General features: G+C 38.6%; 1 protein-coding gene across 4 annotated transcripts; it reads left to right on the forward strand.

Moving 5' to 3' along the window:
• The first annotated feature begins 15 nt into the window (after positions 1-15).
• Positions 16-17,027, forward strand: LOC131223356 (25.3 kDa vesicle transport protein SEC22-1). Of its 4 annotated transcripts, none has more exons than XM_058218745.1 (7): positions 16-175; positions 1,098-1,260; positions 2,685-2,938; positions 7,220-7,380; positions 7,529-7,675; positions 9,030-9,106; positions 16,646-17,027. In XM_058218745.1, exons 3-7 carry the CDS (start codon positions 2,751-2,753, stop codon positions 16,727-16,729), a joined length of 657 nt encoding a protein of 218 aa, XP_058074728.1. In that variant the 5' UTR covers positions 16-175; positions 1,098-1,260; positions 2,685-2,750; the 3' UTR covers positions 16,730-17,027. The 4 variants fall into 4 exon arrangements, with proteins under 4 accessions (XP_058074728.1, XP_058074729.1, XP_058074726.1 ...); XM_058218746.1 differs by having other exon boundaries at positions 2,692-2,938; XM_058218743.1 differs by lacking the exon at positions 1,098-1,260 and having other exon boundaries at positions 17-175.
• The last annotated feature ends 478 nt before the right edge of the window (positions 17,028-17,505 follow it).

Raw genomic sequence — 17,505 nt, forward strand, 5'->3', positions numbered from 1 at the left:
TTCGTCATTTTCCATTAAAACCTCCATTCCATTGTCTTCTTCCTCGCCACATCCAGACCGGCCCCTGTCGTCCTTCTTCCTCCGGCTCAACCCTACCTACGTTGAAATCGTGGACCCGGCGATTACGACAATGAACGGTCGAGATGCTCGTGGTTGAGAATGCATAGAAAAAGAGGTCAGGATTTTCAATCAATTTCCATCGTGTTTTTCTATGTTTGTATGGCTGGATTTTCTTCTTGTTCTTCTTTTAAAACATAAAAATCATAGATTATGGGCGTTCTCCCTAAAATCTGGGATCGCGGAAGCAGACGGTCCGGATCATGAACGACCGACGATCTGGATCGTTCGATTGGGACCAGAAAACGCTGGGCGGGAGCACGACCTGGAAATGAACCAGATCTTGGACTCAGCTATAGAATGAGGTGGATGCCATGGGCCCTTCTTAGGGATCCGTAATCCACCAACAAACGATCGGTGCATCTCGTGCCACGATGAGATTCCCAGATTGCGAATGGAGGGCTTCTCTCAGCGCAAGCATCTTAGCCGACAGAGAGCCTCTTTTGAAATGGGGGCCCGTGAATGCCGTCCCTGCCTTCTCTCTGTTCTCTCGAAACAGTTGACTAACCAAAGAATGCCCGTCATAATTCTTCTTGGAGGCCTGATCCACTGCAAAGCTTTGTAGGGTAAGCTTAACCTACGGTGCGATGTGTGGGGCCACCGTAATTTGTGCATGACATGTAATCTGTCAAAGATGTCGCCCTCAGTAATGCCAAGAGAAATGAGGATCGGCCTGATTGTTGGGCGCCAAAGAGCAACTGAGGTGTGCTTGTGATGGATGGATTGGATATCGTGCACACATCATGGCAGGCCCCACGCATCCCATTGTAGGTTAATCTTATAACCTATAAAGCTTTGTGGTGGATCCAGCATCATTTGCTTGAACCATCCTTGGAGAGGCGGGCTCATGAGACTCTTTCCCCAATTGCCACTGCTTCCTCTGTTGAGCCTGGCTTCAGCAAGTGAACTGTCCAACTGGCAATGACATTCAAATACGTATCTCTTTTGAATTCTGATCTAACGCATGCTGGCTCATTCAGACGTAATTCACCTGCAAATCAGGAACCCAGACCAGGACAGGGACCTGGACCCCGACCATGACCAACCAGGATTTGAGCTGACAATGTTGCATTGGCATGGCTCAAAAGGTGCAAAAGTTGATGCTGGTGAACCTCCCTGGTTGGATGTCATTTTGTGCAAAAGGTGTAATGAGTTTTGATTATCACTGTTCATATGCATTTGTTCAACATATGTGGTGATCATTTCCAGTTACCCGGAATGTTTAACCGCAACTTGGCATTCATACACTACCTTTAACTCTAATTGATAGAAACAGGCATTGGTGTAGAGCCATACCAAAAGGGACCGATTATGAAGGAAACATGATAGAAGATACATAGATGCTTAGTGCTCGAAAGTTAAATCCCATCTTGGATTGGATTGGAGAAGTCTGCCCCTTGCAATCTATAGCTTTACCATTATCTTTTTATCATCAATTTAACCATTTGCTGCGGACTCATTCAACTTGTCCAGTTCTGGGTTTGACAGGGCTTTGTCAAATTGCCCAGGCACATCGGTAGATTCTTTTCATTTAGTTGCATATTTTTTAATATCTTATCGTGTTCACAGTGGTAAGAATTTTTTATATCAATTTAACCATTTGCCTTGGATGCATTCGACTCATTGAGATCTGGTTTGACAGGGCCCAGTGGAACTGCCTTGACAATTCTGTAGATTTTTCATTCAGTTTTAAAAATTTTAATATATTCATCATGTTCTGGGTGGTGAGCATATTAATTCTAATTTTTTTTAATATGCTTAATTGTCATTTTTTAAATCTCAATTTTACCATTAGTACCATTTTCCATGAACTCATTCAACTTGTCCAGATCTGGGTTTGACAGGGCCTAGTTGAATTGCCCAGACGTATTGGTCGATTATTCATTCAATTGCTAATTTTTTAATATGCTTATCATGTTATTGGTGGTAAGCTGTAAGCCTGCATTTCCCAAGAAGAAAATATAGTTTCTCTGTAATGTATTTATTGGTTTTCCACTGCCACCAAAAGAGTAGGGAATTTCCATTGGTTGATGGATTCATTATTCTGTCAGCCAGTACTTTATTATACTGTGAATTGGTATTTTAGAACTGCCTTTACCTATAAATTGTTTCATCTAGGTGAGGCTAGTTTATATTGTATACTGGCATGGAGTAAATCCAGTGGGAGGTATTATCACAATCCGTCATTATACTGCAAGTTCTCAGTTGTGCCTGCCATACTTCATTCTGAATTTGCTGTTCTTTTTAGAACCACATTCCGTATCTTTTAGAGAACATAGAAAATCGATCTCATTAAAGTCACTCATTTGCTAGGTCTAGGACAATAAGGCTGTCACATTTTTGGACTTGATGGTATGTGTGTATCATCACATCTTGAACTTGATGCTACATGTGATCTAACAGAAATTATCTGAAGTGAGAAGTCCTGGCTTTTCTCATTTATTTTCATTCACATAATATGCAATGATAGCTTGGTCTTGATACAAAAAATGCCCTTTTTTAGCTGTCATTACTCATTTGTCACAACTACATCCTGGGTATGCTAAATCTGATTCCGTCTTATCCAGACTCCAGAGGTGATTGACAATTATATTCTATCAACACTTCTGTAATTGGACGGCTGCGGAGGGAAGATGGTGAAGCTGACAATGATAGCTCGGGTTACTGATGGGCTTCCATTAGCTGAAGGACTGGATGACGGTTGTGATCAGAAAGATGCTGAATTCTACAAGCAACAGGCCAAGTCTTTGTTCAAGAATCTCTCGAAGGGTCACAATGAGGCATCGAGAATGTCCATTGAAACTGGTCCTTATGTTTTCCAGTATCCTTTTATTTGTGCCCTGTTGTGTCTTGGCATGTTACGACCAAAGTTTTGTGAATTCCCCATCTTTTGCATGGAGCCAATAGACAAATGCTTCTAGTCAATTTTATCTGTAGATATTGGTGCAAAAGAATACCGAGTATGTGATGACAATATGAATTTAGAAATTATATAAAGCAGAATCTCCTCATGACTATAGTAGCGCCATCATGTTTTTACGCAATTGGCTATAGACATTGTATGTCTCCCCCCCCCCCCACACACACACACACACACACACGTGCATGCATGCATGGGTAGCACGCCTCTCACATTTATAAGGTGTCCAAGTAACACGCGAGATATGTACACCGTTAAATTGGAAATTTTATAGAAAAGTAAGCAAGAAGATATGAGAACTTTTTAATTTAAAGTTTCAATATTGTCTCACGTGTTTCACTTGAGTCTCACAAACGTTTCACTCAGTGTAGTTAAAGGTGCTAGGCACACCTGCCCCTATACCGCTCAAAATGCTTGTTCATTCAATAGTACCATTGGGAGCAATCCATGGTGTGAGAACCATGCTGATTGGATAATCCTAATTCCTAACCCTATGAATGAGGCCAATTTGTTCCAAGTGTCCTTTTTTTTTTTTACAAGCCATGATTGCATGGTTAGGGGATTGGATCAACTTTTGGTCAGATTCATGGGTAGGGGATGGAGCGTTAAAAGAAAAGTTTCTGCGTATTTACTGTATTGTGGCTAATCAGGACATTTCAGTAGCAGCTAGTTATTCTGTGATTGGGGGTGTGGTAGTATGGAATGTGGGGTGCAGAAGGAATCTCCGCGACAACAGGGTTGAAGAGTATGTGGCTCTATTAAAATGTATTCAAGATGTCAGGATAGATATGGAAAGCGAAGATAAGTTAGTCTGGAACAAACACAATTCAGGAAAGTTCTCAGTTGAATTGTTCTACAGGTGCATTGACCAAGGAGCGGATAAGGAAGAAGAGACCTACACCAAAAAGATCTGGAAGTACAAAGCTCCTCCAAAGATTGTAGGGTTTACTTGGTTAGTGGGCAAGAATAGAGTTCTCACGATTGACAACTTAAGAAAAAGAGGAATGATTCTCACTAATGTTTGTCTTTGTTGTATGTCTAATGAGGAAACAGTGAATCATTTATTTATTCACTGCCCCTTCATCAGCCGTATTTGGAAGGATGTTCTCTCTCATTTTGAAATGAACCGGGCAGCCCCAACTTCGGCTGGATGCTTTTAAAAGGCTTGGCATGGTATCTCTCTCAAGAAGGATAAGTTGTCGCTTCTCGCTGTCTGGTGGGCTGTTTGGGAAGAAAGAAATGGCAGGTGTTTTAACGAGATTTCCAAATCAGCAGATTATGTCACTGCTAGAGCTAGATTTCTAGTTGTTAACGTAGAAAAATTGAAGGGCTGTAATTTGTTCTTTTTAGGTTCATAGTAGTCTGTGCAGTCTATTTTTTTTGGTTCTCTTTCGTTTATTAATATAATATATGACTTTTCAAAAAAAAAAAAAGATTGCATGGTTAGAATTGTTAAACAAAATTGCTACTTTGGAATCATAAGCAATACAAAGTGGGATATATTGGATGGATTGTGCAAGATGATGATTGGACCTATTTTGTTTCTTCACTCAATCTTGAGTGTCCATTTTCCATGCTATTGATTGGATGCTTAGGATCATTTGATTGTCATGATTTTTGCACCAGTGCTTGTCCCTAGTTGTATGAAAGAATGAAAACTTCAAATTGATGACTGAGCAACCCATTCGTCAATTAAAAGCGTTGGGGAAGTTGCTAACATCCCCTGAAGGTGGGGACGCTAGCAAACCCCTTTCTTTTCTTCTTATTTCTTTCTTTCTTTCTTTCTTTTTTTAACGACTGCTAGCAAAACCCCTTAATTATTTACAGCTGTAAGTCGATTTTTTAAATGATCAAAATTCATGCCATTCATTACATATTCCCAAATTTTTGCAAATTTCACAATTTTCCAATTTCCCCAAATTCTAGCCCTTACATTCACATTTTCCCCATATCCCCCAAATTCACCAATCCAAAACCACAATTTTGCCAAATTTCCTAAATTTTTTGAACCCTATTTAATTTTTCAAAAACCCAAATCCTCTAATCTAAATTTGATAATTCCTCCAAAATTCCTAATTCACCATAAATCTCTTGTACAACACATTAAAAGCTCAAATTACTTTCAAGATGTCTAATGTGAATATGTGAGGACCTTAACACACTATTAGAAAGAAATCAAGAAGAAAAAGAAATGGGAAAAGTTGTTGAAATTTGGGGGAAGAACATCTCAAGCTTTAATCTCCCAAAAAATGAGGAAAGTTGTCAAAATTGGGCTTCAAAGCCCTTTCTTATCTATTTACATACTGGGTGGTAAAACATAAAATTAAAATAAATAAATAAAACACACACACACACACACACACACAAAAATAAGGTACCCATAAGGGTGCTTCTTATGAAGTATCATGTGTATTGTAGGCGCTTCTAACCCAGGTGCTAGGCGCACCCAGTGTTCGAAGTATCGATATCGCTACAAGTTTCGCTGGCTAGAGATAAAGAAACAATATCGATATCGTTGATAATCGAAATGCGGGGAAACATGGGGAAAATGGTGGAATTTTCAACGAAACTTCAGGAGATGTTAAAATGTACATACTTGCATATTTAGAAATGAAAAATTGCAAAAAGAATGAATACATAACAAGTTTCCATTTAATGGGGCCTTAAAAACATGTGTTGTTGTAAGAAATCAGTCCAACCATCCCATCCAGCCTATTTAACCATCCAACCTTCCAACTAATCATCCATCGATATTGCAAAATATCAACAACGCATGATATTTTACCAAGAAATCATCAACAATTGGAAAGGAAACAAAAGATTGTGGTCTCAATATCGCACATGTTGCGTTTTCGATAATATCGAGATATTATTAATATTATCAATGGTAAATTGAACACTACATACAACCATGTGCCCATGATAAAAAATTTGAAATAAATTTTTTAACAAACAAATTTCTAATGATATCAATACATTGGCAATATTATGAAATATCGTCGATACACTTATGATACAAGCATTTCCTAGAATTTATATGGTAAAAAATATTGGCAATATTGATACATTGGCAATACAGGCAACACCTAGAATTTACACAGTTGAAAATATTGACGATTACATTAGTGATATTGATACGCTGGCGATACTTAGCGATACATTGTTAATACCTGAAATTTCTGATACTACAAGTGACACTTAGAATTTCATAATTGAAAATATTGACGATTACATTAGCGATATTGATACGTTGGCGATACTTAGCGATACATTGCTAATACCTGAAATTTCTGATACACTAGCGTTATCGGTATCGTTGAGCTGGAGATAACGATAATATCGGAGATAATTCGAACACTGGGCACACCTAGCTGCACGCCAAGGTAAATGCCTCGCTCATGGTCCAGACAAAGCACAACAACCTCGTTCATGTTCCCCACGGATGCGAGTTTGATTCCCCTCTCCGGGATTACCTAATGCACGTGGTTTGTTGGTGATTGTGTGCATCTGCAGGGAATAATCTCACCTCAACATGTGGCGAGGATAACCTGACGTTAAAAATAATAATAATAATAATAATAATAATAATAAACAAAAAAAACCAAAACACCTTGGCATGCCCCTGAGTCACCTTTGACTGTACCAGTTTCACTTACGTTTCAGAAATGTTTCATGGGAGTTCAACTTATGTTGCCAATAAAGAAAAATCTCACAAGAGTTTCACGTATATTTCACAAATTTGTCACGAGTTTTTGCAGAGTTTGTGAAATGCAAATTGTTCCCCTTTCAGAAATGTGTTTCACAGCCATTTCACAAGCGTTTTTGTGGAAACTTTGAAATGCGAATCATGCCCTTTCCGAAATGTGTTTCACATGTCTCTAGGGCATTTCCAACTACTGCGATCAATATGACCCATTTTATATGTAGGTTTCAATTTCCATCAAGAAACATATTCTCATAAATGGTGTGGATCTTTTACCATTAGAGAGAGAGAGAGAGAGAGAGAGAGAGAGAGAGAGAGAGAGAGAGTTTAGGGATCTGTTTTAAGCTTGACCCATGTAACATAACTGGCTACCTAAGGACACAACATGAATTTCCTTATTCCTTATTCTTCTATGTTAGTCATTTTATGTCCAGTCCATTTAATTCAATTTCTGTTATTACCTTGACCTAATTTTGCAGTTACATTATTGAAGGCCGTGTATGCTATTTAACCATGTGTGATCGTTCTTATCCGAAGAAACTTGCATTTCAATACCTAGAAGACCTCAAAAACGAATTTGAGAAAGTCAATGGGAGTCAAATAGAAACTGCTGCGAGGCCTTATGCTTTTATCAAATTTGGTATGTCTTCTCTACATCTTGTTCTATTCCCCATAGCATAAGCTAATATGATTGCAGTGTTGGCTCTCATACCTTGTATTTTCTTTTGCTGGATTATTTTATTTTATTTTATTTTCTTTCTTTCTTTCTTTCCTTTTGTGTTTTAAAGATACATTCATACAGAAGACCAAGAAATTATACTTGGACACCCGTACTCAGCGGAACCTTGCAAAGTTAAATGATGAACTTTATGAAGTCCACCAAATCATGACTCGCAATATACAAGAAGTTCTTGGCGTTGGTGAAAAATTGGACCGTAAGTTCATCTTTGATTTTTTCCTTTTGCATGGGCTCATTCATTATGCACTAGTGATTTGTAGCTGGAAGTTGATCTTGAGAAAAGTATCTATATTACAAAAAAAAAAATCGAACCATGGGCAGAAGTAAAAGTAACTCATCATCATCATTGTAGTTTAAAGTAGCAAATTCACAAGAGAATCTCACATTATCGCAAAGAAAACCCCGAAGAAGCTTCATTCAATATTCAATTACTTGTGTAGTCCACACTTTATGATCTTATGTTATCGTCTTTACACAGGTTTCAACATATACTCCGATAAATTCCAATAGTACACTATTGGACAATATATGTTGCAAAATTTAATGGATCCTATGCGCACTTGCAATAAAATAAAAGGGAGAAGAGAGAGAGAGAGAGAGAGAGAGAGAGAGAGAGAGAGAGAGAGAGAGAGAGAGAGAAGGAAAAAGGAAATGGAAACAACTTGAGAGTCCAAGGGCCATGTGCATGGTATTAGATGGGATTAAGTGGTATGGAATTGCATTTGGTCCTGTGCAAATTCCATCCGGTGTTTGGAAACAATAGGATGGATTGGTTTTATCCCGGAATTATATATTACAAAGCTAAGAGTGGATAATGCAGGATTTATAGAGGATTTTGAAATCCAATACATCTATGGCCCCATGTTGATGTGTGTTTTATCCATGCCGTCCACCCATATGTGCCCTTGACACATGACATTCAAGTTGCATACGTGTATAGGTGACCAGCAACAGTTGGAAAATGTGATCTGTTGATTATAATTCCATGGTCGACCAAACGCAGGCTTCACTTAAGACAATGTATTTCCCAATGGAAGAATTTGATCGCAAACGTGGGATTGGACGGTGAAAATACCACGGTATTTGCAAACATGTACTCATTGTGCAATAATGGTGTTAATTCCATCTAATGCAATTCCATACCATTTAATACGGTTGTCCAAACAGGCCCTTATGCGAACCGTATGCTCTATTGCTGCTGTAAGATTATACAATACCAATACCCTTTTTTTTTGTACATATATGAAGTGAATTGCCTTTAGGGGTTGTGCAGTTGTGATCCATATATTGGATGGTTGGATGGCCCATACTTCAATTTGGATGGTTGGATAAGCATGATCTATAGTTTGGACCCTTGGATGTGCCTAATCTGCATTCTGAACCCTTTAAATCGGCCTGATCACTCAGTTGGCCGTATTTGGGCCCTGATCGGATTATCTGGTGGCCTGGTTGCATTACATTAGTTCAGTTGCATCCTGTTATTTATATATTTTTGTGACAGATATTTATCTGAGATTCATTCATAACAATTTTGGCTTTCAATCTTGCAGAGGTCAGTGAACTGTCAAGCCGATTGACATCTGAATCTCGCATCTATGCTGATAAGGCAAAAGATCTAAATCGACAGGTGAGCATTATCTTATCATACCAGTGACTATCAGCCCATTGCAAATACATTTGTGTGAGACTCATCTGGCTCAATTTTATGGCAACTTTTGCTATTGCATATGTTCTAGTATATGGTGTTTCTTTTCTATTTGTTGTTTTTGGAAATATATTTTGAAACAAATGTCCATATTGATCTTATGCTTTGAAATTTCAATTATATAACCAACCCAGATGCCTTTAGCCTCTCGCTTACTTTTGAAGTACTGCATGCATTTTTGTTTAGTAATCTGGGGTATCTGTTGGATCTGGTCATCGTCGTAAATCCTCTCTTTAGCAAGTTACAATTAGAATTAGGGATGGCAATGGGTCAAGTCAGCCCCCAGGTCAACTGACCCGACCTGCTTTGAGGTGAATTTGGGCCAATCTAAATGGGTAGCGAGTCAAGCTTGGGCTAGAACTATGACCCATTTAAGTCAATGGGTTGAACCCTACCTAACCTGACCCTCCCATATGGATGAACACCCAAAACAAAATAAAGAAGAAAAGCATAGATAATTGATTCATTTATCTTTTTCCATAATGGCAATAATCAACATCCCACCTCTCTCACCTGATGAGAGGATTAGGATTAGAACCTCGCCTTTTGGTGTTATGTCCCTAGAGCACTGGTTGCTTTTAGTATGAATTCTACAATGGTAGGCGTTGTAAAGGTTGTGGTTGCCTTACAAGTGAAGTTTACATCTATGAGCACAACTGAAAAGGGTAGAGAGGTGGTTGGTAGCCCTGCGGTGGAGTCTGGTTAATATGTGGATCCGGAGCTTTCCTTACAGAAGGTTTCCCAGCTGGAGAACCAAAGCGTTGGAGATTTTGCTACCGCAACTGATGTTCAACTCGTCGAGCCTTCCGATGAATATCGTCCATTGACTCAAAATCATACATGACCATCTCACACTAGAACTCTTATTGTAACCCTGTCTGATAGCAGTTGTTACGCAATTTTTTTCTGCAACTTATGGTGAACAAAAAGCTCTTTGAATTTCTTAGTGAAGTCATGCACTTAAAGTTCCTTATTTGAATGTGAGGAGTTTATGGAGAAGAGTATCTATGTAGTCTGAAGGCAAATACTTACTCTTTAGCTTCTCTCTCATGTCAGCCAACCTGGTGATACCAAGGCTACCCCTGGTGAGATTTTTGTCACTAATGATACACCACTAGATTCTTGCTAGACCCTTTCGCTTGACCTTGACAAAGGCCATTCGTTGAACATCATTAATATAGTACCATGCAAAAATAATCTTCAAACGTTGTAATCCTGTCAACAAAAGCCTTTGCATCAAGGCAACCCGTGAAGTCTGGAACTTCAACTCGTACTTTTGCGGTGATATCATCTTTCTTGGGTGTCTCTACCCAGGTGTCTCTTTTGCAAAGAGTTGTCGTATGAAGTCATATACAAACTCTCAAGGATCAATACCATTTTGATTCACCAAAGGTTCTGTCTAGAACCGTGGTTATGGATTTGGGTTACCATCAGGTTTTCCGAAGGAATCAGGTTGCTCCTCGTGCTGTTTTTCCACGAAGCTGGTCAACAACAGTTTCCAAGTTGACTACCCTTATGAATAGCCTAGTGATGCAATTGTCTCGTTGTTGGTTAATAAGCCTCTATCAATAAATGTGACCACTATGGGTAGACATCATATCAGGAGAGCGACATCGGCCAAGTAATGGACAAAATATAGTGGTTTTTTGTTTAGAATAAAAGATTATTTATGGGCTAAGATTCTAGGCTTTAATGGGCTGTAATAAGGGCTGGATTTGGATTGAAATATGGCTGATTTTTGGGGTCTTTAATGGGTTGGAATAGGGGCTGGATTTTGGGCTTCTAATGGGCTGTAATAAGGGATGGATTTGGACTGGAAAAGGGCTTTTTTGGGCTTTTAATGGGCTATAACAGGGACTGGATTCAGATTGGAATAGGGCTGATTTTTGGGGCCTTTAGGGCGTGTTTGGATTTCTGGAAACCACGGTAATGTAGAGTAAAACTCATATCGTTACTGCTTTCCTTTGATTGGATACAACCAACTGTCAAACCACTGGAATCCTTTGGATTCTCGGCATGGCATGAATGGGAGGACATGGATTGACGTGGCATAGTTTCATGGGCCCCACCATGATGTTTGTGTTATATCCACATGGTCCACCCATCTTGTGTGATCAGTTTATGCAATGAGACAAAAATAGAGGCAGATACAAATTTGAAATGGACCACACGATATGTAGCAGTAGGGATTGGATGTCTGCCATTGAAAACTTCTTGAGGTCCTCAAAAGTGTTGGATCTTCCACATTTTTGGGGACATGCCCCAAAACAATATTGTAAAATAGATAGATGGTGTGATATAACACATGGACAAAATTATATCTCAATGTATTTAACCAATGAAAGTGCTTTACTTGTCGGTAGTGAAAATGGAAGAGGAGTATTGCATAGGGGCAATATTCTGTTGTCCTTCCAAATACGGTGGTGATGGTAATTATTTCTTTTTACTACCCATTACACTACATTACTGTGATTTGACGTGATCCAAACACGCCCTTAATGGGCTGGAATAGGGGTTGAATTTTGGTCTTTTAATAGGCTGTGAAAGGGCTGGACTTAGAGTGGAATAGGGCTATTGTTGGGGGGCTTTTAAGAGGCTGTAGTAGGGGATTTATTTGGACTAGCATATGGTTGATTTTTTGGGCTTCTAATGGGTCAGAATAGGGGCTGGATTTTGGACCTTTTAATGGGCTGAAATAGGTATTGGATTTGGAGGGTAGATGGCTGCTAAAATTTTGGCCGTCTCCCCTTGTCAATTGGACGATTGGGCTTTGTAAAACAAAAGAAATAAAAGCAAATGGGGTTAGGAGGGATAGATGGAATAAATAGAATAAAGTGAAAGATACAAAATTGTATTGTTAAAGAACCTGGAAACCAAGTATCGAGATTTTTGTTGATATAGGACTTCAATCCAGCTGTTGGAACCTTCTGTGATACCCAACTAGCGCAGTCGGCTGATAGGAAGGATCCCCCCAAACGTAGGCACCTTCAATTTAAGCACGAGAACCACAAACAAAGTAGAAAGAAAACACTAAATTTTTTTTTTATTTAATTCAAAGGTGTCTTAAAACTACTCATATAAGGCTCTTAAATAGGCTCTTTACACGTACAAAGAAGGTAGGCTCATAACATGGTTGACAACCAATAACTTATTACACAAATGGAAAAATAATAAAAATTGTTTATATGATAAGAATGAGTTGAAGAAAATTTGGCTGATTGATTTTGCATTACTAGCTGCCTAATTAAGTTTGGGGCTCCTTATTGATGGGCCAACTGTGGAGCTTGGGCTTGGCCATGGATCTTGGGCATAGTTTAGCCTGCATCAGTATTACATTATGTATTGCACACTATGGATACAGGAATATCATGGGAAACATTGGGAACTATCATATTTATTGTGTAATGTATCGCGGTCTGAGGGAAACATTTTAATGTTTTGGTGTCACTTCAGGAGATGTTAAAAGACACATGATTACAGGCTTAAAACTAAAGGCATTACAATATATATATATATATATATATATATATATATATATATATATATATATATATATATATATATATATAATAAACACTGAAAAATAATCTTCTATTATTTAGGGGATTAAACAAGTGCGATCGGACAAAGTTATGCTCCAAAATTTCTCTCCAATCACGATTTCTCAACAAAATCCATGTTTTGGTGCAAGAGTTGTTAGAACAACACTTGCTACAAGAATTCTCTAAAAAAATTGTGCTAAAATAGTTTGTTATTTCTGATTTTCACTAATTTATGTTTCGTGACTTTAGTCTAACCAGTGAGCCACATGTGTCAGTATTTTCATTTTTGATTGATTTGTAATCTTATGGGGCTGATAAGGACTGCAAATGTCGAATAGAACGTTTATGGGCCCTCCTGCTAAGGGGTGTAAAGGATGCAAGTGGACGTCACTTGCTTTTATTTAGGGATTTACCTGGGTTTAGTCTAGCACTTTTATTAATTTTGTTTCCTTGTCTTGTTATGAGGCTTTCGGGCTGAAGTATGAGCTAGAAGGCTTTTTGGTGCTCTCATTGGTCCAGGTGGTAGTTTTAGAGATTTTAGGGTTTTGATAAGATTCATATTAGATAGGATCTAGAATAAGTATTGCTCAAATTTTCATGAGGAGCTTTGCTAAGCGCACAAGCATGTGCAATAATAAAGCTCATGTACACGCCATACACATGCCAGCATGGATCATTGGTGTGAGTCCAATCCATCCATCAGGTTGGTCTGACCTTGTACATCTTGGAAAATCTTGTGCACTCAGCATGCAAACCCTCAATATTGGAAACAGGTGAATGGGTTAGAAAACTTCAGCCAATGGCGTACATTTGTTCTGCTAACTGTGGCCACTTGACCAGTGGATCAACCTGGTTCTCAGGCTAGGGCATCAGTATAATGGTGCAGTTCTGATAGATGGATTGGACCTCGGAGCTACCATGCCATGCTGGCACATGTCTGGCATGTACAAGAGCTTTATTGCACACTCATCTGGCATAGCAAGGCTCTTTCATGAGAATCCAAAAGCCTTTTGTGAGATTGAATTGATTACGCAGGATCCATGGAGATTGATCACGTTGCCTCGTGAAACAAGACTACTGTGCCAATCAAAAAGAAAAGAGGTTTCCTTGTGAAACAAGACAACTCTGGTGGTCTATGTCAAAATCTAATTGGATTTGCTTGTGGCTTAGAGAAATACATTTGGAATTGCTATTAAAGGCCAAAGAAAGGTTTTGGTCTTTTGGGTCTTCTTTTGGTCTTTACATACAACTAGTAGCTTAGTTGCACAAACCTTCCACTGAGGCGCTGCTCCCGCACCTCAGTGGTGCTTCCCCACCTCATACTTGAGTTTTTCTCTGCTTCCCTTCATGCATTTATAATTTTTAGATGCCGTATGGCTGAATGGTGAACTGTTAATGAGAACAGTTTCTTTGTATTTTTTTCTCCTAATCCCACGTTTGCATTGTTCTGGGGGCGCAGAGCTCCAATTGGTTGGTGCTGTGACTGCACGCGCATGGGAAGTTATTGTGTTGATGCAATTTCATACCTAAAACCCATGGTATCCCAAATTGGTTACATAACGGTAATGGCCGTAACGACTGTTACAGAAAAAAGGGCTGTAACAGCCTGTAACAGTCCTGTAAAGGTCCTGTAACACTTTTTTTTTTTTTAATTTTAAAGAACCGTAATGGCTGTTACGGCTCGTATCATAATGGTAACGGTGGCCATAACGGGCCACCATTACCATTGCGGAACACCTTGCTTAAACCTTGAATCAGGTAATGAGAGTTTGCTTCGATTAATTTATTCTGCAAATCAGGAGAGCACAGGTTTCCTCTCTATTTAATATATGTTGTTATCTCAGTTTGGAGGAAATGGGCAGTGACTATTATGTAGAAACCTCCCACCAATCCCTTCATACTCCCAGTTTGTATTCACAGTTACAACCATAACCATAAGAGATCCGCCTCTCTTTTTCATTTTTCTCTTTGATGATTGTCTTTGTGCTCTGTTTTAGTGGGTTGCCCCTTTTGCATTTCTGATTGTATCTTTCTACGCGGGTAATGCAGCTTAACATTCTAGGTAAGTTGTAGCATAATGCATGGTGGTAAGTATGGATGTTAATTGATATTAATTTGTTTGTGTCTCTAATTTGGGATGTGATGTAATTCAGGTATGTGGTGGGCCAGGCATGTGCCACGAGCTGCACAGTTTGGGCATGTGTCATGTAGTCCAAACCTCTGTTAGCAAACTCCATTTTATTATTATTATTATTATTATTTTTGTGAAAAAACTTGTATAGGTGATTAAACGTTTAAAAAACTCCATATATTTCAGAAGATAGGCAAAAAGCTGTTTTATTTGAAAATAAATAAATAAAATTTGCGGGCAATTTAGAAATAGGAATTGGTGGTCACCAACCATTGAGAAAATTGCAGAAGGTGAAAATTGACGGTCTGATTTATATTTGGTTTACTTGGTTACTTGAAAAGGAAAGATTTGAGATAGGCTAAGAATACCATTTAACTATCGATGTGCATTGTTGTTCATACATATAGAAATTATAACCATTTTAATTAAAGTTTCTACTTTAACCTCATCTATATACTGGGTTTTGCTAACGCCCTTCCTTCATGGGGATGTTAGCAATGTCCCCAAATCTTTTGAATTACATGTGGGACGTCCAATCTTCAATTGGAATGATTCATTCAGTACCACCATTGGGAGCAAGCCATGGTGCGAGAATCATGATGATTGGATGATCCTAGCCATTTGAATGGGGCCAATTTGTTACAACCATATGTTATTCATAGCCATAAATCGCATGGTTAGAATCATCAAATCGAAGTGCTATGTTGGAATCATATATGCAATACAAAGTGGGATCTATCTGCTAGATTTTTCAAGATGATGATTGGGCCTATTTTGTCTCTGCGCTCAATCTTGACTGCTCATTTTCCATGCTATTGATTGGATGCTTAGGATCGTCTGATTGATGTGATTTTTGCACCATGGGTTCCTCTTTTGTTATATGAATGAATGGTTATCAATGATAGGTCAACCCATGTGCCATTTAAAAGCTTTGGGGACATGACCAAAACCCCTATATATAATATATATGTATATATATGCACATTTATTGCCTTTTTTTATCCTCAGTGTTTTTAGTCCAAACTGTATTAAACCTGAACTTTTCACTCTCCAAATTTCTGGCATTTCCATCTTTCTTTCTTTTTTTCTGTATTTTAACCATGGAGACCAAGTTTAACACAAACAGTTCTTGTATGTTTTTTTTTTTTCCTTTGCCATATGCCATTTTTGTAACTATGGTGCATACATGTGTGACTTGTGGTGCATTGTTTGATTTCATAACATTCGTGGCTTACATCAAGGCTGCAGACTCATTTGTGTTGTGCGTAATGCATGCCTGAGAAATCATATGGAGTTAATTTTTGTTTAAAAAGAAAGGATCTCTATCCTACCCATATTATTTATGTTGTCAAATGAATGCTTGGAATGCCATTCATGTTGGTCTACATAGTGCACCATTCACGTGCCTGTTTTTTCTGGCTTGCAGGATATTCATTCAGCCATCATGGTAACAAAACTGTTATAACTTCTACGGTCTTATCTTTGATATATCTTCTGTGTTGTCAAATGGAAAGGGACAAAAATAAATAGTTTTCCATTGCAATTGTTAGCACTGAACCAGTACTGGACTTGGACCCCATAAACCGAATTTCATTCTTCTTCTTCTTCTTCTTTCCGACATTTTTTTTTAAAAAAAAAAGGAGAAGAGAGACTTGTAGTCTTCGTTCTGCTTTTTTACACTCTTCATTCTTTCTCAGCAAGAATATCCATGCTATGTACTGAACCATCCTCTATACATCAGCTATGTCCTAATCATGCTCCTTGTCTGCTCTTGTGGCACATTTTCAGGCCTTGATTCGGAAGTGGGCACCCGTGGCCATTGTGCTAGGTGTTGTATTTCTTCTCTTTTGGGTTAGAAAGAAGATATGGTGATTTCTACTTGTGACAATTTCATACTCTCCACATGATCTGGACTGGTCTCTGTCATTCACAAAAGGATTGACGGCATGCTCTCTGGACACTGCAAAACAAGCTGCTTCCACGTCTATTAATCACTTGAATGATGTAAACGGGCAACGTAAATTTTCGAATGTCAAATGTTTGGTACAAGTCAATTCCATGGATATATGAGGTGATGCTACATTTCACGATGAGTGAAATGAACTTCAGTGCTCAGTAGATTTGGGCCAATTCTTTCGAAATTGAGTTAAAGAAACAGAATTTTAATCTTTGTTTTGGGCTATTAAGATGCTTGTTAATCAGCTGACTGGTGAGAATTATTGGTAGCTTGTACTCAACCCAAGAAAGTAATGTAGAGATGAAATCATGACATGGATATAATCCATAATGAATGGCCTGGTCTTAAGCAGAATAGGTTAAGGTATCACAGTGGACCATTTGATGGACTGCATATGGACCTCTATAATCCTGATCAGGTGATCACAACCACTCAAATGAGGGCCCGCAATTTGGACAGTAAGACCATTTTTAATCTCATCTCCACTTTGCATGCACTCAATTGTATGATTGATTATAAAATTCATTGACATCAGTGTCATGTGCAATGCACAATATTTTCCTTGCTGATCATATGTGGGCTCACTTGGGCCCCACATAGGAATTCACACCTTTTGCTGTGACTTGTATTGCCTCACTGATGACATGCCTATTGATCTGGACCGTCTAGCCAATGGGCCAACTCTTGGACG

Source organism: Magnolia sinica, chromosome 13 (genome assembly GCF_029962835.1).
Source record: "Magnolia sinica isolate HGM2019 chromosome 13, MsV1, whole genome shotgun sequence".
In the NCBI taxonomy this organism is placed as follows: Eukaryota; Viridiplantae; Streptophyta; class Magnoliopsida; order Magnoliales; family Magnoliaceae; genus Magnolia; species Magnolia sinica.

Coding starts and splice junctions, on each gene's coding strand:
- LOC131223356 (XM_058218745.1), top strand. CDS start 2,751: ATGGTGAAGCTGACAATGATAGCTCGGGTTACTGATGGGCTTCCATTA. Junction 7,381..7,528: donor TTATGCTTTTATCAAATTTG/GTATGTCTTCTC, acceptor TGTGTTTTAAAG/ATACATTCATACAGAAGACC. Junction 9,107..16,645: donor CAAAAGATCTAAATCGACAG/GTGAGCATTATC, acceptor GCACATTTTCAG/GCCTTGATTCGGAAGTGGGC.